Here is a 25,184-nt window from a genome sequence, read left to right on the forward strand (position 1 = left end):
CAACAGCTGTGGGACTAGAAGAAAGCTTCCATGCAGGCAAATGCTGTTTGCTAGGGATGACTAATGCCAGAATTAGTGTTGGAGTTACTGTTTGGATTTGGGATTTTGGGTGCTCTAGAGCTTATTTCCTTGTTTGAATCGGAGCAGACTGAGTGCTGACGTTTGACTCCTGTAGAAGTAAATTATTTTTGATTAGTTTTGTTAGGAGTGGGCTATGACTAAGTCTAAGATAACAAAGTGTCTGAGATATTGTTTTTTATAGTTTCATTTCTCACTGTGTTGTCAAAGCACATGGAGAAGATTAGCAGCTGGTTCTGTGGAGGTGAGTGTTTTTTAAAGGTCTTTAAAGGTACCCTTTATCTTCTTTGAAGATTCATCTCTTCAGGATACTTAAAGAGTGCATGGCTGCACTAATTGCCTTCTGCTGGGAAAACTTTATCCTCCATTTTTCTGCCAAAGAAATAAGAAGAGGTGTCTAAGGGAACATAATGGTGCTGTTACCCTACTTTCTGCTCTAGGCAGTCATTGCTGTCTGCCAAAGGTTCAGTCTAGTCTGCTAGTGACAAACTTGGGAAAGGAACAAATATTGTTTGAATCACAGAAGGCTACGTTTTACTCCAAGATAAAACATGGACAGGATATTAGTGCCTGAATAGGTCCTACAGATATCCATTTGACATTCTTCTTAGCACAGTTTTGTTGTGTATTGGTTAGTTGTCTCCCAGGCATGGTCTGGGCACAGTTCAGGAGAAGAACATGTACCATGACCAGAAACAGTTTGGATATTTCCACTGGTTTTGGGAAAGGAATTTAACTTTGGGGACAGGGGGTGTTCTGTTCCACTTGGTCTTAGAGCCAAAGATTCACTTGAATTATTTAGTAACTCAGGGGAAGCCAAATTGACTCATGACGAACAAGCCAGTAACTGGGTCTGAGGGGTCACCCTGAGGAACACCTTATAGGGGAGGGAATTGTTGCATCAATTGTTGAGATGCCACTCATCTGCAAATATTATTTTGTTTTCTCTTTTAAAAGCAGTGATGTTTTAAAGGATTTGTTTGCAAGCAAATCAATCCAATTTTCCTTGTTGCAGTTGATGGCATGTCTGTGATTGTGGGAACTCAGCAGCACTTCCAGGTACACTGCAAGAGATTACCATGCTGCCAGTAGTTTTCATGGAGCATTGCTGTACCAGAAATGGTTGATTACACAGGAGAAAGAAGCACTGAGCAGTTGTTCAGTATTTAGATAATGCCAGATGGAACATAATCCTGATTGCCTTTGACTTAAAAACAACCTCCTTTGCTGCCCAAAAACCAAAATACCGCCCCTGCAAATATTACAGCTGCTTCCTATTTTATTTTTTGATGATTGTTATAAGCTCAAGTTTTTTTAGATACATATAGTACTTTGTCCATTTGTAAAGAGATGACACTTCATCTTTCACTGAGATATTTCAGGCTTATTCTCATACCAAATCCATTTTCATTCCTGCTATGTGAACCTGTAACACAGGTTATGCAATTAGGAGGAAAGTGTTTGCAGAAACAATAAGGAAAACTTGATAAATGAAATCTACTATACACTGTCAGTCATGCTGATGGTATTCCAATAAACACAACCATATTTTTGCATGCCCAGTTTTAAAGATACAGAGTAAAATAATTTATGGGCAAAGCTGGTTTTCCTTTCTTGCGGAATTTATATGTATATAATACAGTGCACACCAAAATTATGTTAAGGGAGCATTGCTGTCATAAAGTAGAGTGCTGAAAAGGCAATGCTACAGTTAATGTTGTAGTTGTAATATTATAGTTAACAGACTTTTTGTTCAGTAACTGGGTCCCTCTGTAAATGTGCTGTATACAGTCTTTATGCAATTAGGAGCACTTTTTAGGGTGAATGTTTGGTTTTAGGAAGGGAATTTGCTTTCAAGACAAATGCAGTGAGATTTATATCACATCTGTTATTATCTAAGTGGAGCTTTGTCTTGTAAAGGAGATTTGTCCTATAGAGTGCACAGTTTGGGCAGCCTTCAATTTAGGACTGGATGCAAAATACTTTTCCAAGTGTTGCCCTGTAATTTTTTCTGTTTTTTGGTTTTGTTGTTGTTGTTTTTTTTTTTCTTTCTGTGTGCTATTTAAACCTTGCTTGGAAGACAAAATTGGTAATTTGCTTGTGGGAATTGTTATTCTGCCCTTGTATTGTAGTTTCTGAGTGCCTCAGAAATGTTAATGTATCGTTAGCATTTCTGAGGAGGTGATGTGATATATCCACTTTATAAAGTAGAAGTGAAGGCTGGTGGTTGAAACACAGATCTGAGAGTGTTTGGTAATTTGAGGGCTGCACTCAATGACCTGATTTCTTGGACTAATGCATTCACAGGATCAAGGCACTTTCCCTGTTGTTGGTTTCAGTGGGCACTCAGGAGCACTGCAATCTGGGTCTCAGGGATTGAAATGAAGACTGAAGATGTAAGGAGCACTCGTTTAGTGACCACCTGAGTCAAGATTTAGTGTGAACGACTGCCCTAGCAGCACAGAAGAGCTGTGGAGCAGAGGATAGTATACAGGACTTTCTGACAGGATGATGACAATCTCCAATTGTCTAGAGGCTCTTTCTTCTGATTCTACTGTGCCTTTGAATATCTGTAACAAATGACGGAGTGCTCCACTGAGTGATGTTCTTTCTAGCTGCCCTTGTGATCTCCAGGAAAGATACCTACTGACAAGTTACAAAACAGATTATTTATTTAAAGAGGCTATTCAGAGAAAACAGTCCAAGATATTTCAACTCTGACAGCCTTTCCAAGGTTTTCCTTACTACTGTACAAAATAGAATAGTCTATACATACATTTTAAAACTGTCCTTGTTTTGTTTTACAGTAGTCATCTGATGACAGTAGCTAAGTCAATATCTTCCTTCAGCTTAATATGTACTTTTCTACTTGAAAGCTGCTCATGTTTGCTTGAAACTGGTTTGTAGTGGTGTCCCAGTGACATTAGTTTACTATTCTGGATGGTGTTGCTGAGAATGTAAAACTCTCCCATTAGCCTGTTTGCAATATAAAATAGGCTTCTGCATTTTACAAGCTTATGCAGTGTAGTAAGAATTTGGCAAGTGTAAAGGAAAAAGGTGTTAAGGAGAGCTGGCAGCTCCTTAAAGCAACGATATTAAGTGCAAACTCTTCCAATAAGGAGGAAAGTTAAGGAAGTGCAGTGGAAGACCAGCGTAGCTAAACTGCCAGTTCTTCATGACTCCTGAAGAAAAGTTGTTTTTTTACAGAGTGGAAAGTAGGTCAGATTTCCAAGAAAAAGGATAAAAAAATAGCATGTAGTGGCAATAAAATCAGAAATAGTGAGGTACAAAATGCTATTAAAGTATCCAGGTGTGTAAGAGGTTGGAAGAATTCATTTTTCATGTGTTGTAGTAATGAAAGAAAGACTGAAAGGAAAGTTCAGAGGACAAAAGGGATCAACAGATGGTATTGGGGTGGCCAAAATCATTGGTTTGTTTGGGTCTCTCCCAGTAAAATGGATACTCTTTCTACTGATAACATGGGGAACTATACTGCTGCTGCTTCAGTGTCCAGAAGATCTCACATGCACAAATGAAGGTCTCTGTACCTCCTGGTAACCAGAGAAGTGTAGACCTTCTGCCCACATTCACCAATCTTAGGGTGGTTTTTCTGGAGGACGTTGCTGTATGATGCCTGAAATGTGATTTTGGAACTGTCCACTGTTGGAAGGGAAGGGAGGAGCACAGGGTGCCTTCTTTGCAAGAATTGTTCTGCAATTTTGTTAATAATTTAGATGTTGGCGCTGAGTATGCTAACAATTTATGTAGAAAGCTGATAAGGATGAAAGATGCTATGAAAGAAAGGGCTAAAATTCGAGGTGGTGTTATTCAGTTGCACAAATAATCTTAAAGGGAATGGTCATAGTTCACAAGGACACATTCTACGTATGACTCTGGAGAGTAACCAGCTTAAAGGATAAGGACTGGGGAATAACTTCCTAGGGAGTGATTGTTCAAAAAGAAGTCTGAAACTTGCAGGGAACCACAAACCAGTTCATGAGTACAGTGTCATGCTGTGGTATGTAATATTCCAGGGTGAATAGAGAGGAATATAGCTTGCAGAATGTCTGGGGGAGAGAAAAAATAAAATCCTTTCTTGCCTGGAGACCATGTTGGGTCACAGGGACTGTACCTTAAGAAAGAAGTAAATCAGCAGGAGTATGCAGAGGAACAGTACCAACACTGAGCAAACAGTCCTAGATAGCAGAACTGATAAGTGTGTATTGAGTGAAATGATGTTATGTGGGGCAGATGGCTGCAATATGATTAGTGGTTGTTATAGCCTTCATAGTATGCATGGGCTGCTGCTGAGATAGGGAGAATAACCTGACTTCTACGCCTGGACAGCACAAAGACAAAAATTCCAGCAAGAGAGAGAGATTGTGCTACCATGGTAAAAGTAGTACAGCACTGGAAGAGTTTGAGTGAGGAGGTTATTGAATCTCTGTTATTGGAGGTCTGCAGGAACAATTAGGAAACATCTTCTAACATAGTATAAGGTGTAATATTTTGTGCTGGGGGGCTGGACATCTTCTGATTCTTCTTCCAGTCAGAAGTGTGTTGTTTTCTGATGTGCTTTCTCTTTTGTCTTTTATATCCTTTTACTCCTTAGTGAATATCACTGTTTTCTGGACAAGAAACTTTTACATGGCAGGGAAGATTTAGTAAATTCACAGTAGTCATTTTGGTACAGAACTTGATGGAGCAGTGCTTTAAGCTACTATGTTTGACTGACTGCTGCAGCTGTAAGATTCACAGGCCACAACTTCTTAGTGAGAGTGTTCCTTATAAACAGAGTAAGGACTGGGACTTGCTTTCTAATCAACATATTTTCTGAAGACTTTTAAAATGCATGTAACATTCTGACATACCAGCTGTCACCAGAAATTGTGTCCCCCACCAACACCAGCATGCGATGTGTTGGCACTCATGTCACATGGAGAGGGAGTGTTGACAAGTCCTCTTGCCAGTCACCTTAGAAAGATAGGGAAGAAGCCAGGGTTCAGTGATCTCAGAACACCAGGGACATCAGAACCAGAGTAGTCTGAGAAAGTAGTTGGTCCAGGACTTTTAAAGCCCAAGAGAAAATGAGTGCAGCAAAAGAGAAATTTTCTCCAGCCTCATCCATGTTTAGCTTGGTGTTTGGGACTGATTTGAACCTCTCTTCATGGGACAGCAGTGCAATGCCATTCCTGAGCAATCTTCCCAAATTCCGGAGTCTTGAGTAGCTGTAGTTGCATTTGTGTTAAAATTGAATTATGTTTTCTTTCAACTTAGAAACCGAACTTGATATCCAAGCCAATGCTTGATAGCATCCTTTGTCTTCGTGATGACAGATGGAAGTTTGTGCGGAGCCTCCTGACCCCAGCCTTCAGCGATACCAAACTGAAAGAGGTAAGGTGTAGACATTGCTGCTTTCATAATTTAGAGGACTTGTGCAGGCATCTGCTTTATGTAGGTCCATATTAAGGATAGGTAAAACCTGCTACTTTGTGCCACTTTATTTAGACCTGAAGAGCACATGCAGCAGAGCTTCCATATGGCATGGTTCAGATCACAGACTGGTGAAAATCCAAATAACTCATCTGAGGATATGATGCACTGTCTTCCTCTGTTTAAGTCAGTCTGTCCATGTAAGTGTAGCATACTCAAGAAGGACCCTGACCCCTTCCACTCCTCTGCCCTATTAGGAGGAAAGTTAGGAGTAAGGTAAAGTCCAGGAAAGGTTATTGCTCCCAATTGGAACATAGCTTTTCTTGATGTGCAGAGTCAGCAACTCTCATGTTAACACAGGAACTGCTGTCAGTCTATTTTCATTTCTCCATCTCCTTTCCTTTCCCTCCTCCTTTTATTCTTTAATCCTTTCATATAATAAAATAAGTCACTGGAACAGAATGTCATTGCCAGATAAATACCTCTGACTGAAAATAAATGTCTCTGTGCTGACCTGCTGCTAATTTCCTATAAATGTATCAGCATTTGCTCAGCCATGGGAACCCATTACCCAGTAACAAAGTCCTGTTCCAGTGATACGATATCTCTTAATTAAATATATACAAATGATTGACTGGCTAAAGTCTTCTTGCAAGGAGAATTACAAAAAACAACCCCACCAAAAAAAAAAAATCATCTCTTCCTTTTTATGTTTTATTCTGAAAGGGAATCATGCCTCACTCCGATGCCCAGTCCTGGGTTGTAAAATTTTCCACTGGGCAGACGCTTGTGTTGTTTTGACATGCCGCTGTCGAAATCCACAGTAACATCTAAATGTGTCTGGCTCTCCCAGCTCTATAGACAGCAGTCGCCTAGCAACGCCGGCTGTCACCTCCTTATTATGGTAAATTCTAATTGGCCGCGAGCCTGGCGGAGATGCTGATTAATCACGACTGACAATGCCATTGGTTATGCGCCCTGACATTTGCTCTGTCACCAACTCCATCACAAAATTTCAGCAAGGCAAGGGTGTTTAAATATGCAAGCGATTAGTTGCACATGGCATGGTGGGGAGAGGAGAGTTTTGCATTTTGCAAGCAGAAATTAATCTGCCTCACTGCAGATCATCGGCTCTTTGCTTGTGGACTAACAAAAGATAACGCTGCAGTCCCCTCAATTTGTGGAGAGCAACCTCTGCCGGCACCTGCTGGGCAGGCTTGGCTGAGGAGCATGGTGAGGGCAAAAGAGTGGAGCCTCAGGGATCCTGCTTTGGGGCTGGGCATGCATGGCTTTGCAGGGTCTGGCCAATCCAACTGGGCTGGGAGGAGAAGTCGTGGCACTCCCTTTGCACAGCTTGTTGGTGGAGGTGGACTGCAGGAATAATGGTAGGAGGTAAAAGGGAGGGCTGGCCAGTGCCTGGTAGCTGTCTTGCATGCAAAGATTGAGATATTTATTTTTAGCCTGATAATCAGCTTTGCCCGTGCTGCCTCTTCCAAGCTCTGTGGGAAGGCGTGTGACTGTGCATGGGCTTAGGGTGACCTGGAAATTGTCACTTTCTTCTCCCATTCAACAGCAAGTGGGAAAAAGAGGAGTAGGGCAGGTCTCTCTGAAAGGTTCAACTTTGCTTTTCTTCCCCACGCCTTCACCAGAAGTCTGTCCATCCCTACACAGACAGATACTTGCAGTAAGCCCATGTGAGATTAGAAACTGCTGTTGAACGGATGTGCTACTCAGCCCTTGCATTTCATTTTCTATCCAAATATGTTAGCAATACTGGGATTTGAAGTTAATGCAACTTAAGTCTTTGCCCATGTGCTTTTCCTGCTGTTGCCTAATTTAGAAGCCATACCAACACTTCACAAAGGAAATCAATGCTCATTAATTATGATCTCACTTTTTAACTCTCCCATATTTGGTACTCTCTCAGAACCTCTATAGCAGCATGGAAACAAAAATATCATATTCTAGTATTGGCCATGCTACAGAGTATCCAGCACTATCTGCAAGACATCCTGTTTATAATAAACCCTTCCTCTCTGCTTTGAATTACAAACACAAATTTGGTAGTAATTGATTGCATAAGAACCTAGATATGCTGTTTTATACATATTTATAAATATTACTAGGACATTCCTTATTTCTCCTTCCAAGATATCAATTGCTTTGACAAAATCCTGCACCAAAGTCTTCCACTCTGTTCACTCTGGATGACTGCCTTAACTTTGTTCCTCTATGCAGACTCCACAGTGACACTGGAGAGACTGCAGACCTCATGAGTGTCTTTGGAGAGTGGTTCCCCTTGAGTGCTGCAGCCCCTAGTGCCACTCCAAACATAGGCTTGTCTGTCTGGATGCTCTAAAAGAATTGGGAGCTGTTAGCCTGTGACAGTGCAACAAATGTTAACAACTCCTTGCACTCCCCATAGCAATCACTTCAGATGAAAGATGCACTAAGGGACAGAGAGTTCAGAGACACGCAGGTTCCTGATATTTCTGTTTCAGAAACTCAAGAAAGGACAGTTTCAGGGCTAGCAAGATAGAGAAGTGAGAAGCCACTTTGGCCTGGCTGCTGGAGGACAAGGCTCAAGACAGGGCTTTGCTAAGATTTGTGTGTTGCTAAGATTTAACCTGCAGTGCTCCACAGAGGCACCTGGGGCTGTGGACAGAGGCGAGCTTTGCCCTTGTCACTTCAAAGAAGCGGTGTAATGTCACTGCGAAGTTCACTGAGCTTGAGGAATTTCCCCATAGTATGGCAAATATCTCCAACAGCCAGCCAGCAAATGATGAAAAGATGATTCCAGAAATTTTGAATTTTTCAAAGTTACAGGAAATGAACTGAAACTAGAGGTTATAGAGTTGTTTGGTAGCCAGTATAGTGATTTCTGTGTGTCTGCAGAGAGTTGTTTTAGTAACATTTTTCAAGAGTTTCTGACAGCTTTCTCTTTTCTCAATTTGTCTTTAAAAGCTGTGCACCATTTCACTGTTGCTTTTATGGATTTCAATGTCTTGGGTGTTTTCCCTTTTTAATTCTCTTTTTCTAAGAAGCATGTAATGATTACTAAAGGAGTCCACTCCAGCTGAAGGAAGATTTGGCTGTATAGCATTGAACACAAATACTATAGTGGTGGTGAATAAAGCAATAGACTTATAAGCTTGATCCTGCAATAAGACTGGGGAGCAGCCCATGTGAGATGCCACTGAAGTTGGTAGCAGATCTAATAATAAGCTCTTTCCAGTAAGACCCCTGAATGAACCCCATAGTACCATTGCTGTGGGAGCAGTATGATTGAGAAATGAGAGACAGGAGGCAGGAAACCAAAGAAATGTCACTTGCAGCTCTGCCATGGACTGCCTGTGGGTGATCTGACAGAAGCTACTTAAATTCTCTGCACATGAAACAACTTTTATCTCTTCAGTGGGAACAACACCAATCACTGAAAGTTGATCCAAGATCTAATTCATGAGGAATTGCTGAATTATAACACCTGGAGGCTCTAAGTAATAGAAACATTTCCCAGTGTTCCTGTCATGCTCTCCTCAGCTGTTATGTACTGAAATGAGCTGACATGTTAGTGATCTTGCTGTACCAACCTTGATTCCCTATTTAGTATTTCTTATTTTGTTCGTCTTCTTTTTGCTGTGGTGCCTATGATGATCCTGCAGTTCTGGACCCCTTGTCAGACTTGATAAATAGCTCTACTCTCTTTTACAGCCAACACCAGCAGAAAACCTATTGATTTTTATTTATTCTGATGGTGCTGCAGTAGTCTTGTCATCTCCTATCAGTATGCCAGAGATCCTTTCCTCCATTAACAAACCATTTAAACAAAACAGAAACCAAAAATTAAAGAAGAGAGCCCAGCTTAATGTAGCATTGTCCTAAATAACCTGTGAAATGGAGTTTGTGTTGAAGCATTTCTTTCAAACAAAGGAAGACATAAAGCAGAACTTGTAATAACATGGCAGAACAGTGCCGAAAAGTCCTCTAGCATCACTCTCAGGGGTGTAGATCGTTCATGTCCCACTAGGACATAAGATCTGACAGTCCAACCAATAAAGTTTCCTTGATTTGCTCTTTGTGCACATTGGTCAAAGGCATTTTGGGAGTGTCTCTGGAAACTGCTGTTGCTGCTGGACAAAGCAACTGTCCTCACATAAGGCAAAGCAAATCACTAATGTAAAAACTGGTACGTGAAATGTAACTTGAGCCACAGGCCAATATCTTGTTGAGTTGCTCATTTTGGTAAGTTGTGCCCAGGAATTGCACAGCTGCACTCTCAAGTGATGGAAACAAATCCTCTCACAAAACATCTTTCTGACACTCTGCTCTTTTTCTGGTTTTATTCAGGGACTTGAAGTCTGGAAGAGAAGAAGTTCTTGTTTTAGGGATGTATTCTTTCTCCTTCTCCCTGCTTTCTATTTCGTAACATTTGTGGGACAAGAGGCCCAACATGACTTCTGCTTGCTGTCTGTGAACAGTAAAGTCTGCAGGGTGTCTGCCTACAGTGAATATGATCCAGCCTTCTAGTTTTTAGTTTGGATGCTAATAATAAGGGGAATAATAATACTGATGAATACTGAGGGCCACATCTAACTAGAGGAATGTGACTCTGATGCCTTTGAATAGTGCAAAGATCCACATGCACTGTGCATATGCAGAATCAGAAGCTAATTGTTGTTATGTGCCAAATAGCATATTGGCAGGATTTATACAGCAAAGCCCCTGGCATCATGAAACCCTAACCCCAAATGCTCTTCTTTGGCAGAAAGAAAGAAATTTGGACTCTGGGCTACTCTTGCTATTAGATAACTGTCAGATCAAATATTTACAGGGACCATATTGTTTAGATTTTTCCTCATCCTGTTACTCTCAGCCAATCTGAACACAAAGCAGCTGGGGTTTATTTACCCATCAAGAACTGAATCTCAGGCAGGTTATGCAGGTTTTATGCTCTGACTGGCAAATCAGAATGTATGGGAAGTAACTGATACCCAAGGCAGTGTAGAGCAACAGGTCCAGTTTCTATGCTTGATATAGTTCACCTCCCCTGACACTACTTTATTTTTCTTGACAATTGGACAAAGATTTTGAGGTGTTATGAGACTTAAGAATGTTTCAGTCTGTGGTCTTTGTAGTTTGCAATTTTGCACTAATTTATGTCCCCCAGGGGAATAAAAAACCCAAACCCAACCTAGGATTCCAGAGTAGATATCCCCTGTAGCTTTCATATACAAATAATTGTCTTAGTGACATGAATCTGTTATTATCATGCTAACAGTAAATCAAATCCATGTGCCCCCCTCCCTGTTTTCCTGGTTAGATTTACTAATAAAAATATCTCATGGCTAGGAACGAATTACAACAGTATTTCTAAAGGCTGATGGAATGTGCAAAGTGCAGAGGTGCTATGGGATGCCCTGGCCAGACATACGTGCCCCTGATGTCTCTGCCAGCTGTTGAAAAGTGATAGCAACCAGCTGGCTGGTTACAGTTCTGGTGATGTGATGAAGAATAAGAGAGAAAATAAGGCAATAAAAGGAAAATCTGAAATGATCACCATCTGTTTCAGAAACATCATACCTGTTAAAAAACTGATTTTCATTTTGTTCTCCTTGGCTGGTTCAGTTCACTGGGGGGCCTGGACCCAGAGATTATGAAGTATTTCACCTTGGTTCAATCTGCTGAACAGAGATGTATTAATTTGGTTGAAGCTTCTTTTGAGAAGAAGCTTGCTGCAGGGGACCTTCTTTGGAAAGCCAAAAGGTGAAGAAGGCTGCTACATAACTGCGGTGTGCACCTCCCAAAAGTGTAACAGCTACTTTCACCAAACACTTATCTGACACCAGAGCTGTGGCAAAGCCCAAATCGACCTGGCTTTGCAATGTAATTTCTCTCATAAAGGCACGGGACCTCGAGAGCAGCTAGACACATTCTTGAGTCAGACTTGTGCCTTCGGAAAACATATTGGATGCTCCCACGTTGGCCTTTTGACTGCGTGTAGTCTTGCCCATGTGTTAAGATGGCAGAGTGCCTGTGCACAAAGTGTTATGCCAGTTTCACAGAGGTAGAAGTGCCAAGCAAAATGGACTTGGCTGGGCAGGCTGCATAGCTCTCAGAGTGTGCTGAGAGGCAGCAGTAAGTCTTTTTTGGTAACAAGAATATCAGAGGAGTAGGATAAGTCTGTTCTCATGTTTGTTGACATCCGTATGCTGAAGGAGGTAGTTCAGGAAGGAAAGGCAATTTTCTGTGTGTACATTGCTGATGCTTGACATAGTTGTTGAGGCAAGACTCTGGTATTAAGTTGTAGGCTGCTCTTGGTAGTCTATATGGGAAAGAGCTGTAGGATATAATTCCTTTTGGTTCATGGCTGGATTGCTGCTACCCACTTCATCTGTCCCCCCATTTGATGTAATCAGGGAAGTGTCTGATTCCTCATATGTAGGAAGCTAAAGAGACAGAAAGTAAGACTTTAATGAGGCTTTGATGTTTGCCTGTGCTATGGTTTCCACGAAGCCCTAGAGAAGAGACTATTGCACTGCTGGCTACAGCCAAGCTGTGGTTAAGTCTACCTGACCAGCATGTATGTGTCAGTGACTGGAAACCCTTAGATGAATAAATTCACACAAATGTCCATTTAATGTCATCACTACTTGAGAAAAGCCTTTCCTCATGTACAAATAGCAGTTTGCCCTCAGCAGCTTGTAGTGGAATCCAGCATCACTTTCTAGTTACATGTTAAGTCCCTCAAACTGAGAGACAGCAGGATACAACTGATGCCAATGCCTTTACAGGACTTGGGAAAGAATTATTCCTTCTGTCCTGGAGCATATGTAACCTAAATGTGATGTATTGTAAATAAAGATCATGATAAATCATTGGAATGATTAAACAGAGAGGGGGATGTTTTTGCCTGGTAGGTCTCTGTGTATGTAGCCACAGTGGGGCAAGAACCATTGGTCAGGTAGGTGACACAGCCTCTGGCATTTAGGCCCAGAGCTGGAGAAGGGCATCCCTGTAAGGTGTAGGTTTATTTTGAGCAGCAAGTGCCAACATTTCATCTTACCTATGCATAAGTGCCTAACAACGCCTGCAGAGGAACCAGAGAGCTGTATCCCATTTATCAGAAAAAAAAAATTAAAAATAAATATTTTTGTTTGGTGTTTTTTCTTAACATTTTAATGCTTTTTCACAATTCATTATGTTCCTTTCCAGATGACACCACTGATAAACCAGGCCTGTGACATCCTGCTGTGTAACTTGAAAGTCTACGCAGATTCCGGCAAAGCTTTTGATATCCAGAGGTATGTTCAACATGCCAAAATTTAGTAGCAGATTATTAAAAAAAAGGAAAAAAAGTCAATAGCAGCAGTTATTCTGAATTCACACTTACTGTAGAAAAGATTTTTTTTTTTCCTCCCTCACTTTAAAAAATGGAGATCACAGTTTAATGGAGGGTGTGTCTGATAAAAGCCTTTTCTTCCTGGGACAGTCATTGCATACTTGAAAAGTAATTTTGGTAAAGCATCTAATGTATTTCTGGCAGTTATTTAATGAAGTTTTAACAGCTGGAAGGACAAAGGGAGGCTGCATTAGTCCCTGTCCAGTCTGTTCTCTGCAGGCTGCCAATAATGTACAAATATAAGAATTGGTCTAGTATCAAATATATCTAGTCCATCACTCTTTTGCCTTCTTTTTTTTTTTTTTTTAATATGAGGTTTTTTCAAGCACTTAATCATTCTTACCACATTATTCATAACCCCTTCTCATGGCAGGCTAGCTTTTGGGGAAGCAACAGGATCAGTACTACAGATGAAAATGCACCATTGATTTATCAAATGACATTTTAATATTTTCCATATTGTACTTTCTCTCATTTGTTATGCATTTAATATCCTATTATCTTTTCTGTTGCTCTTTCATCAGAGGTCTTCACTGAACTGTTCACAAAACTGTCTCGTCCCTTCTCTGAGTAGATGCATTTTCTCTAAGATCCTGGGTAGTAGTTCAAATGCATTCTTTCTAACAGGCACTATTTTTGCTTCATTTTGCTTATACTTCATTTGCTGGGTTGGTCAGTGCCCTCTGAAGTTCTTCATGATTTTCCCAAACTGAAACAGCACAAATAATATTGTTTCATCAGAAGAAATGGATATTTACCCACAATTTATTAATCTTTTTTCAAGTACATGTACACACGCAAGTGTGTGTATGTGTGTGCACAGAGATCTCTCTAATAAACAGCTGAAGAGATGCTATGAAACCTCAAGATACATTATACTAGCCTTGTGCTGTGATGAAAATTGACCTTTTCAGTCCTTCCAGTCTTTTCCATTTTTTTCATTTGTCCTTTGTCTTTGAGTGGTCTTTTAGCTATTGATCCATTATAGGGTTTCACTTCTCAAGAGACACTTTGGAAAAGACCCTTTGAAAGTATAAATGAATGATGTTGACCGTCTCGGAACATGATATTTCCAGTTGTTTTACCATACTACCATTTCAGCAGGTTTGATGTATTTATAAATGTGATTCTCATTCCACTGCAGTTTTCAGAATTGCCTTGGGAGCTGGTTTTTTTGGATGAAAAGACCTATCTGTAACCTCCTATGACCTTAGTTGTCTTTAGCTGTTTTGTGTTTTGCCAACAACTCAAAATTTAGTTTTTAAGGTTGGTTTATTTTTCAGTACCTTTGAGAGGTAGATGATTGAGTCTTTCTTAAATTATTGTTTTATAGTAATGCCCCCCTCCCTTTTAAAATTTTAATTTCTAATGATGCTTTTTATGTGTGTGTGTAAGAGTTGAAGACCAAAAGAAGTGAGTTTTGTATTATTGTTGTTATCTTTTAAATCTTCTCTGGAGAGATCAGAATGACAGGTCACAAAGATTGTTGTTTAGAAATACTGATTCACATAACATATACAGGATATAATGGGCCTGGTTCCTGTTCTTCCCTTCATACATGCTCACTCAGATTAAAACACCAGAGATTGATACTCGCCTTTCGTAAGGCTCGTGGAAGTACAGACATTGCTTACTTTACCACAGAAGAATCAAATTCCAAGGATATTTCACACTGTCAGTCCACCCATTTCAAAACTCAATAGAGCTGCTAAAGCCTACTAGGAAAATAAAGATGTTAAGACAACTGGATAGATGGTGAGATATGCAGGCAGCCTTTTAGTAAGTTCTGATGTTTCTAGATCATGGTCCACAGATCATTTGGAGTTCTCAAAGCACTGGCAGCTCCTCTGCAGAAACACACATTTCACATGGTGTCAGTTTCTCTTGGTTTTGTCCACAGAGTTACATTACAAAGGAGATATGAAGAAGAAGAAGAAGGAAACCCTTAAGGACCTTAATTTTACCTAAGAACCTCTTGTCTCTGAGAGTTTAGACTGGATTGGAAATAGGTGTGGGTTTTGCAGTTAAAAATGAGAAAGGAATGATCTCATTTGTTAGGATGCATACTAAGAAAATGCTTATGCATCTCTGATGTGTTACATTTGATTTCTAGGTCATAACATATTAAATTGTTTTGAATAAAATTTTAATAGAATTACTGAGCTGTATGAAAATATGTTCACTTTGTAGGTGTGGAAAAAGTGATCATTATCAAGCATCACCATTTGTCAGAATGATGGAAATATCTCTTGCTGGCAAAGCTCAGATTTAAAAGCAAAAGGAAACTCAGTAGCAAAAATTAATGCTGTGTGATGTTTGTAGAATCAAGATATTAATGGATATGTGATTTTTAGATAATAATTTCTCTTTCTTCAATTAAATGCAGGTGTTACAACTGCTTTACCTTGGATGTTGTTGGTAGCGTGGCTTTTGGTAGTGAGGTGGATTCGCAGAAGAATCCTGATGACCCCTTTGTTAAGAATTGCAGAACATTCTTTGAAATGTCTTTGTTTAAGCCTCTTCTCATTCTAATCCGTGAGTATAGTCTACATTTGTCTACTTTCTTGTGATTATTTCATAAAAGTCATTCTCAAATTGCAAAATTGCTTCATGCTGAAGCCAGAGTAGGAAGCATTACAGCTGACATTATTTATTTCAGAGGGATTCAGAATGCAACCCACAGGCCGCTTCTACCCTTGAGATTTCCACCATACGCTCTATAGGTCTTGTCACCATTAATGAAACTTACTCCAGAAATGAGAGGTCAGGAAAAAAATGCTCCTGGTTCATCTGACAGGAAAATTTCAGGATCCTGCAGTTTCTACAGTACTTGTTTTAATACACTTCTCGCTAAAACAGAGTAATTGCCCTTTGGGACCTAAGTGTAAAGTTTTTGTGCACTTGATTTGCTTAGTGGAGATTGAAATCACACCCATTATGAAACCACTGAAGAAAAGAGGTGGAAGAGTATAAACAGATTGTGTAGGTACTCACAAATCTTTTTTGAACACTGTCCACAGCCTGGTTGATGGCTCTGAAGGATAAAGATCACAAGTGTCCTGAAGAGAGTACATTTATTTTTGATCAACAGATAGGCAATGGAAGAGTGCATGGTATAGAACCATGTAGTTCTAGGGCATGAAAGTTTAGGCTTTGTGGTGGTGGTGATGATGTTGATAATTCAAGTAAGAGTCACAGCTGAGGCAGCCACAGCATAATCAAGGCTTTTGAGGTTTTATCATCTTGTTGTCTAGACCTGCACACAGTAGTATCAGGTGTCACAGTGGCAAAGTTTCCTGTGCCCATCTGATCCTGCTGGCATTACAGATTGCACCTGTACTCGCAGCACATCAACTGTTTCCTTCTGGAGTTGTGTATCCAAATGGCCCTGGGGTTAATGTTTAACCTGATTGGAAAATGTGACTTGTAACCAATATCTTAAGGGACAGAAATGTGCCCCTATACATCTAAGAGTGGTGTGTCCTTCATTAAAGAAAAGTTTCTGTAGTGTTTGGAGTTGGATTCCTTGATTCATCTCTTTCTGTTCGTTCATTAATGTGGTAAGAATTTCCACAATGTAGTTGCCCTGTTGGTAGGACAGGGTTTTCACAATGATTGATTTGTTTAAGTTGTTCATAAGTTAATGAGGGGTTTATTAGAATATAAGACTTCACTCAGATTTCTAGGTTGTGACTATAAAAGTATGGACTGGAGACCATCCTTTTGATAATATCCCGCTTCCTGAGTCTGTGGCCTGTTTAGAGAAGCAAAATAATTAGAATCACACAATAGTCTTTGTTGGAAGAGACCTTAAAAAGTCATCTAGTCCAATCCCCTGCAATAAGCAGGGATGTCTTCAACCAGGTCAGTTTGTTCAGATCCCCGTCCATCCTGACCTTGAATGTTCCTGGGGTTGGGGCATCCACCACCTCCCTGGGCAACTTGTGCCCCTGGTTTAGAAGCTTCATTGTAAAGAACTTCTTCCTTACATCTAATCTGAATTTGCTCTCTTTTCGTTTAAACTCCATAGTCTTTGTCCTGTTGGAAGAGGCCCTGCTAAAGAGCCCCATCCCTAATGCTGGAGAGCTGCAAACAGGAATGAAAACTACCCAATTTCACGTGTTGGTGCCATAAGCTGCTAGGCCAGTTCAAGATCCCCCATTTTTCCTATGTAATTGTCTATGCAGGAAGGGGAATAATGCTCCCCTTTGTTGTGGTGGTTTTGTGACACCAAAAATCTGAACCAAAATCCTGAGGCATTGTGGAAACAAGCTTGGAAGGCATCTGGCCAGCAGGAAGGGAGTCCTGGCCAGCAGGACATCTCCAAAAGGGGAGTCTCTTTTTCTTCCACCCTCAAAGGTTGCTAAAGGGAGAGGAAGAGAGGAAAAATCAGTTTTCATAAAAGGAACACATCCCACTTGATCAGTTTTATAATATTACTGAAGGGTAAGGGGGACTATCATACGCCCTAACTGTCTGATTCAATGTTTTTTTCTTTAAAATCTCTTACAGTTTCTTTCCCATTCATAATGATCCCATTGCTACGCATTTTTCCCAACAAGAAACAAAAGGAACTTAATGAATTTTTTATCCAAACTATTAAAAATGCAATTGTCCACAGACACCAGCAAGATGCAGCTCAGGTAAGACTATTTCGGTGATAAATATATGGATAAGAAAACGTTTTCAGGAAAAACTGGAACTGGCATTAGCCTCTGTCTGAAAAACAAACTCAATCTCTCTGAACGTTCAAAGTGTTTTAGTGAAGATTTGATTCATTTTTAGCTTTATGTACCATCGGGCAGAATTGTTAGCACATTCCAATATTGCTTCTCTTAGTGTTTCTCTTCAAGTAAGGATGCAGAAAAGTTGCATCTGGAATGACTTCTCAGCCCAGTTTCTAGACCCAGGAGGAAGGATTCAGCCTGTGGAATTTTTTCTCTTCTTAAAGTCATGTGTCATGTCTACACTACTTTTCCTCAAGGACCAGAGGAAAAAAGAGCCCCCACTGAGTGTTTCAACCCAGTCTCTCCCTAAAAACCGAAGCAAGTTTCACAGAGCCCTGTGCCAGTTCCTGCTGCTTTGGAACTTGGGAAGAATCTAAATGTTCGGTTAGAGCAGTCACTTGAGCTGAGATGGCTCAATAGAAAGGTAGTAAATACCGCCTGAAGTGTGCAAACAAATGGCTGCCCATTGTTAGCAAATCATTTGTTACCTCTTTTTTTTGGACATAAGGCACTCTGAGGAGTTGTTTTTTTTTTGTGGTTGTTTTTGTCACTCTTGTTTTATGAAGTATGTGAGGGCACATACACTTTCATTAGTCTCTCTATTTTTGGTATATGAAGCATTTGGAATGTAGACCTATGCTTTGGTTCTATGATACAAAAGTTTATTTTGGACAAAAGAAGAACAAACATGAAAACAAATGAAATCCCAAGATTTCTTTTAATTTCATTTTATTTTTCCTTTATTTTCCTTTTTTTCCATTAAATTTTGTTTCATTTCATTTCATTCCTTGACTTGTCATTTTACTCCTTTCATGAAATGAAATCCCAAGATTTCATTAAATTAATTTTGTTGCATTTCATGTAATTTCATTTTTTAATTTCAGTTTTTAAATTTCATTTAATTTCATTTCATTCTTTGATTTGGCATGTCATTTCCTTTCACGAAATGAAAGCTCATTTTGTGAAAGGAAAGGAAAAGAAATCTCAAGATTTCATCTAATTCCATTTTGGTATGTTTCCTTTAATGTCTTTAAATTTAACTTAATTTAATTTCAATTAATTCTATTGAATTTCATTTCATTTCATTTCATTCCTTGACTTTTTATTTCATTTTCATTCATGACATGAAATCCCAAGATTTCATTTTATTTCTTTGTTTCATTTAATTTATTTTTAATTTTTTTAGTTTGTTATTTATAAAATTTCATTTCCCTTTATCCCCTGATGTTTAATTTAATTTAATTTAATTATTTGGTTTTTCATTTTATTTCATTAAATGAATTTTCATTTCATGAAAGGATATGAAATCTCAAGATTTCATTTATTTTGGTTTCCTTTCATTTCTTTTCATATTTTTTAATTTAATTTTTTTTCATTCCACTTCATTTCCTTTAATTGCATGAAGTTTCATTTCATTTATTTTCATGGAAGAATATGAATGTGTAGTGAGAAACAAAGAATATCGGTGAGAATTCCATTTTTGAGGTAACTGAAACAATTTTTTTCATAACAATTGGCACAAAACACACAACATCCACATGAAGGAAGCTGTTAATTTTGAGGTGTAAGAGATGCTTTGTGCCTCTCTGAGATGAAGAGTGATGCTTTTGGAGTAATAGCACAGGTGAGAAGGGATCCTCCCAACTTATTCTCACAGCTTCACCCCATAGCTGCCACTTTTCAGGGAAAAATGGATTTTGGTTTACCCTACATTACTTCCAGGACACATTCAAAAATTAAAATTTATAATCAAATATATTGCTGCTCGTTGAGTTTTTCTGCAGTGATGTCTCACCTCTACATTTGCTGTAGTTTATCACTACATGCTGCTTGCTGTTCCTTCAGCCCACCTTCATCAGTCTTTGCTTTTCTTTTCATCCAAAGGATGGTAAACACCACTGACTGGCCACAAACAACTGGTGATTCATAAACAGGGTTCCTGGCCGAGGCTGATGCTGCAGGAATGTCTTCTGGCAGTGATGATGTGTATAAACTGCTTGCAGGCACCTCATTGCTACTGCATAGGTCCAGTGTGAACTTTTAATGGCCTACAGATGTGGCTGTAGGTATGGACAGTTTTAAATCAAAGATTCATGCCAACAGGGCCTGCATGGAAAGTCTGTTCTGTGTATGAATTATGAAAGGATAAAAGGGACCATGAAACAACCTAATGTGGGTTAAAAGTGGTTGCTGTATTAACTTTTATTAATGAAATGCAGTGTGTTTCTGTGGCCGTAGCACTGAGGGGGTCGGTCACAGGCTGAACCCTTTGCTGTGCTAGAGCTGGTCACTCCTTTAAACAAGGGACAGCACAGAAAAAAGCAAGACTAGTGACAAGATTAGGAGGCAGAATGCATAATGCAGCCTGTTTGCAGGCTACAGCAGTTGATGGACCAGAGGCTTAAGGCTCTATTGGAAGGGGCATTGGGAAGTTCTGTAAGAGATTACACATGGCAGTAGCTGCCCAACACCAGGACAGTGCGGGGGAAAGTGCAAGGTCCATGTTTGCCTTAGCAGTGGATGCACAATTCCATGGCTGCCTGCAGACCCGTCTGCTCCTGGACTTTTGCTTAGTTTGCAAAATCGGCATGTGGGAGCTATTTCAAGGGCTAGGAGCTAGACTATTAGGGACAGATTTCTTAATGCAAATTAAGTCTTCTTTGCAGTTCAGTATCATTATTGTTCAAAAGTGACTGGAAAGTTTAGAGCTTTCTTTTTTTTCCCCTTTTCACTGCCTGTCTTGTTACATGCTTATAGAATTTTGAATGTTTTAGGTTGGCAGCTCATGAGCCTTGTTACAAATATAGGCAACTAATATTTGCCAGAGACATAAAAATGGTGTGTAAAACAGACCAAAATGCAGCTTTTTTCAATTTAATGCAGAAATTAAATCTGTAGAGATGAGGTGTCCCAGATAGCCCTGCATGTGAAGGAGAATTATGTCCTCTGTCCTAGGTCTCAAATGATGAAATGTACCCACTCAAGCCAGTTGGAGTTTTGGCACTGAATTTTAATAAGGCCAAGATATAACTAGCAGCCACTGTTTCTTTGTGCAAATAATGAGAGCTATAAGCAAAGTCTTATGGTCTCCCTGAGGTACATTAGGCCAATGGGTATTCCTTAGTTTGCCACATTCCTAGATGTTACATTGTGTGCATCTTTTACTCCCCATTGATTTCAACACCATTAAAAATGCTTTGGGGTTCTTTTCTTGAGGGGGGGAGGGGGATAGAGAGGATAAAAAAAGCCTTTGGAACAAACTGTAAAACAATGAAAAGCTCCACTACAGTGATTTAGCTGAAACTTGTCTTCTTCTCATCTACAGCTAATGTGAACAAAGAATAAAGAAGGCCAAAAAACAATGTGACAAGCAAAGTCAGCCTGTTATCATCCCTGTTCTATCAGTAAATGAAACAATGCTTCTGAATGCCTAAAGATAATCCCTTGGGTAGATAGTAATTTTACAGCCAGGTTTAGATCTAATAATACGCTTGCAGCTTATATGAGATCTGTGATGTCACTTTGTCTCCTCCCCTCGGTTAGTGGTGCAGATGTCATTTTAATTATATATTTTCTTTCTGTGGTCACTCAAATAATTCTAGTCCTGGATAGTTCACTCATTTGGCTTATGTACAAAAACATTTAATGCCTATACTTTAGAAATTTTAATACATTACATTTATTCATGGATTCAAATTATTGTAAAAGGCTTTTCCCACTATTTACAGAAGAGCAAATTTACCCTGCTCAGAAGAAACAGCACAAATTTAATGCACCACTTAACACCTACTTTAAAGGATCCAGCAAGATTTAAATGTTCAAATACCTTACCCTGATTACCTGCCCAGGTTTAAATTTTTCCCTGAGGCAAAATATTTCCAAAGACAGGGCAGATAGACTATTGGTTTACTTCAACAAATAACACTTTGATAGATTTTCACTTAATAATCTGATATGCAAATTGGTTTTGTGTTAGAGCTATTTTGATATCCTGTTATAGCTCACTTCTTAACCTACTGTTTTTTTTTAAATTATGATGTCTAGATTAAGGAGTCTTTCATGGTGCTCAAAACTGAGACTCCTTCAACAACTGTGGGTTGAAACTAAGCCCCCTGTCAGCAGATGAAAGTCCAGAGTTTCATTTGTAATCCATAGTAATAACAACAACTGTACTGTAACAATTTAAGGCTATTGATTATTTTTGGAAAATCACAACAGACCTGGGGGAAAATCCACTACTGAAAATACACATCCTTTAGCAAGGAGAATTGGAGAATTCATAGAGGCTTCAACACACTCTTCTGATATTTCCTGATTTTTCCAGTCATTCTGTCTGCTGTGAATGTAAAATTCAAGGTCACATAATCCATGCCAGGCCAGTAGTGATCTGATGATGTTTCTGACGGCCATCAGCTGCTTCTTGGCGTTTTCAAGACAATTTGGAATAAGATGGTGACAAAGCACAGGGGAGTATAACCAGAACTATTCACTGGCATCTCTGTTTGCTGTTCAGTCAGTCTGGCTGGAGACTTATGGAGTCTACTTGAGTGCTTTTAATGCAAATGCAGAGCAGACAGAAGGAACAACATGAGAAGAGTGTGAAGGCTGTTCTGCTGGAAGCCATGCTTCCCTTTGAGCCCTGTGGTGGAAAGCCACACAGAAACTGTACAGTGGTGTCAGTCCTGGTGATGGTTTGGCTTTTAATTGGTGTGGCTCTGGGATGCTCTGTAGTCTGCTGTGCCAGGTATAGATCAAAAGAGGTTGTCCTCTGGTCAACAATTGCAACCACCTCCAGTTTTCCCTGCTTTCCATCCTCATTCCTGGCTAGTCTTTATCCTGATCACTCAGTGGCTCTGCTTTTCCCAGGCTGCCCGTACACCTGGGCAGGCATGAGGGATTCCTAGTGAGTGGAAGTCCTTTGGTTTCTCAGCATTAGCCATAGGAGCCTAAAAAGGTCAGAAGACTGCATTTTGAGTAACTCTGAAACTAAGGTATTTAAATACTTGCAAAGGTGGGGGGGGGGGGGGGGGGTGGACTTCTCTTGCTCTACAGACTAGCAAAGGAAACGTGCTATAAAGAAGAGGTAACTTTTAGTATCTTTCTGGGAAATTATGGCTGGGTTAGAGTTTTCATCTCTGGTACACTGATTCCCGGGGATAAACATGCAATGATCTCCCCTAAGGGGAAGAGGGACATGTGTGTGTGTACCTGCATTCTGAAGGATAAGCGACAATCTGAAAACCTAATTACTGTGACACTCTGTTCTTTTCTCTTCCTTCCTCAGTAGTTCCCTGGAGTCTTTCCTTTTCATGAACTAATGAACTATTTTATTCAAGAGCTGCTTGAAATGAGTTGAGCAGAGGTAATCCTCCTGAAAAAGTCTGATCCTCTCCTTGTCAAGGGAGCACTATACAATTACAAAGAAAAGTTAGTTAAAAATTTGCTAAATACTATGTACATTCCAGGAGCTATGTGTGTGTGTTTGAACTGTGTAAATGCAATACAGATGTTTAAAAGTAAATATTTTTCTACGGAAACAGCAGATGGGAGGATTAGACACCTTCTAATAGTGTGCAGTATTCTTGCCTTTGTAGAAAACCAAGCAAAATTTGTGTTACGAAGAAGGTGGAGTCCATTTAAGGATGCAAACTATCTTGCAATATTAAATAATCTAATTTTATTGATTAATAAAGTCATTAAAACAAAGGATCAGAGGATCAGTCTGGTCCTTTTGTTTTTCTAAGTCTATTGGAGGGATGCTGTGATTCTGTTCTACTAGGCTGTTCTCACAGTTTGATCATCCCATTATCCACTGCCTTTGTCAGGTGGAAGTGTGGACTTTCCAGAGAGGTAAATCTAGGTTTTAAAGATATAGAGGAAATGTGGGCTAAATATGGAGCTGAACACAGTTCTGAAACTGCTATTTCTGCTGCTTTTACCAGAAGAGTATAATTGCTCTAGAATATGTTTAAAAACTTTTGAGCATTAAATCTGGTGTCTGTGCTTGGGCAGCACGCAGTGATTCTGAAGAAAAAAAAATTAGTATATTATTAAAAGGAATTTTAGTTATTCACCTTCTTTTAAAAGTCAAGCCATTTGCTTGTGGTTTGTCTTCCTTCCTCCCCAGATTTGAAGAATTTTTTCTTTAATTATTTATTTTTCTTAAAGATGTAGTAAGTTTTATAACTTTCTCATGATTTCTGAAGTGTGTAAGTATTAAACATAACAAAGCCACAAAACCTCAAATGGAAATGCATTTGAAATCCCTATTACTTTTGGGCACCTGTTGAAATTTCTTGATCACCCTGTTGATATCTTTCCAAGGAGAAACTGTAGGCTTACCAAATGTGATCTTTGGGTTTCAGGCCTGGGCTGAAGTGTCTGGCTGAGGTTCTTTCATCATGAAGTGCAGCTCTACAGTCTCTCTGCTCAAAAGAGATTAAGGACAGAACAAGTAACAAGATTGGTGCCTTTCTTGCCTCCCCGCAGTGTGCAGGGGGAGTTTTGCATTACTGCTGCATCTGTTCCAGCCCAGACTGCCTGTGAGCCCAGGGCTTTATGGGCACTATGGCCACAAGAAGTTAGCAAATGTCTGCTTGGTTACCTGCTGCCAGCAAGCACAAGCAGCTCTTCTTGCTGTTGCTGACCCTTTGCTCTAAGATAGCATTTTGCTGTCTCCTTGGTTGTGGCTCAGAGTGCTTCATGGACTCTAGACAAGGAATAGGCAGATGGTACCATGTATATATTACCTGCCCCACTCCAGCAAACTCTGCAGCAGCCCTAACAACATAATCATGGCATCTGTGATTCTTTCTCTGATGCCTCCACCTCTCTCCATTCCCTTTTGGTCTTTCTTAAGCACTGCAGTGAATCTCCACTTCTTCTTCAGAAGGTGACAGGCATGATGCCCTATCCCATAATTCACACATGCCACCTTGGCTACACTCTCGGGTTCAAAGTGCCATCTCCATGACTTCTTGGAGCACTGCTCACACAGAATCACAGAATCATTTAGATTATAAAAGGCCTTTAAGTTCATTAAGTCCTACCCATTAACCCAGCACTGTCAAGTCCACCACTAAACCATGTCCACCAAGTGCCACATCTACATGACTTTTATATACCTCCAGGGTTAGTAAAACCCCTTCCCTGGGCAACATATTCCAACAACTGACCAACCTTTTGGCAAAGAGATTTTTCCTAATATCCAACCAAAACCTTCTTTGGCACAATTTGAGGCCATTTCTTCTTGTCATATTACTTGGGAAAAAAAGACCAACCCCCACCTAACTCCAACCTCCTTTCACGTGGTTGTAGAGAGTGATAAGGTTCCCCCTGAACCTCCTTTTCTCCAGGCTACATAACCCCAGCTCCCTCAGCTGCTCCTCATCAGGCTGGTGCTGCAGACCCTTTTCCAGTTTCAGCGCCCTTCTCTGGACATGCTCCAGCCCCTCAATGTCTTTCCTGCAGTGAGGGGCCCAAAACACAGCACTTGAGGTGCAGCCTCAGCAGTGCCAAGTACAGGTGATGACCATGCTTCAGTTTGC

At 40.0% G+C, this 25,184-nt stretch overlaps 1 protein-coding gene across 4 annotated transcripts in view; it reads left to right on the forward strand.

Annotated features, from left to right (window-relative positions):
- TBXAS1 (thromboxane A synthase 1) overlaps positions 1-25,184 on the forward strand; it is a 235,717-nt gene that overhangs the window by 125,298 nt on the left and 85,235 nt on the right. For all 4 annotated transcript variants that reach the window (XM_038153016.1, XM_038153018.1, XM_038153019.1 and 1 more), the window contains 4 exons: positions 5,356-5,472; positions 12,724-12,812; positions 15,297-15,445; positions 17,423-17,553. In XM_038153016.1, the coding sequence (XP_038008944.1) occupies positions 5,356-5,472; positions 12,724-12,812; positions 15,297-15,445; positions 17,423-17,553 (486 nt within the window). The remainder of the gene's footprint in view (positions 1-5,355; positions 5,473-12,723; positions 12,813-15,296; positions 15,446-17,422; positions 17,554-25,184) is intronic.

The sequence above is a fragment of the Motacilla alba genome, chromosome 1A (genome assembly GCF_015832195.1).
Source record: "Motacilla alba alba isolate MOTALB_02 chromosome 1A, Motacilla_alba_V1.0_pri, whole genome shotgun sequence".
In the NCBI taxonomy this organism is placed as follows: Eukaryota; Metazoa; Chordata; class Aves; order Passeriformes; family Motacillidae; genus Motacilla; species Motacilla alba.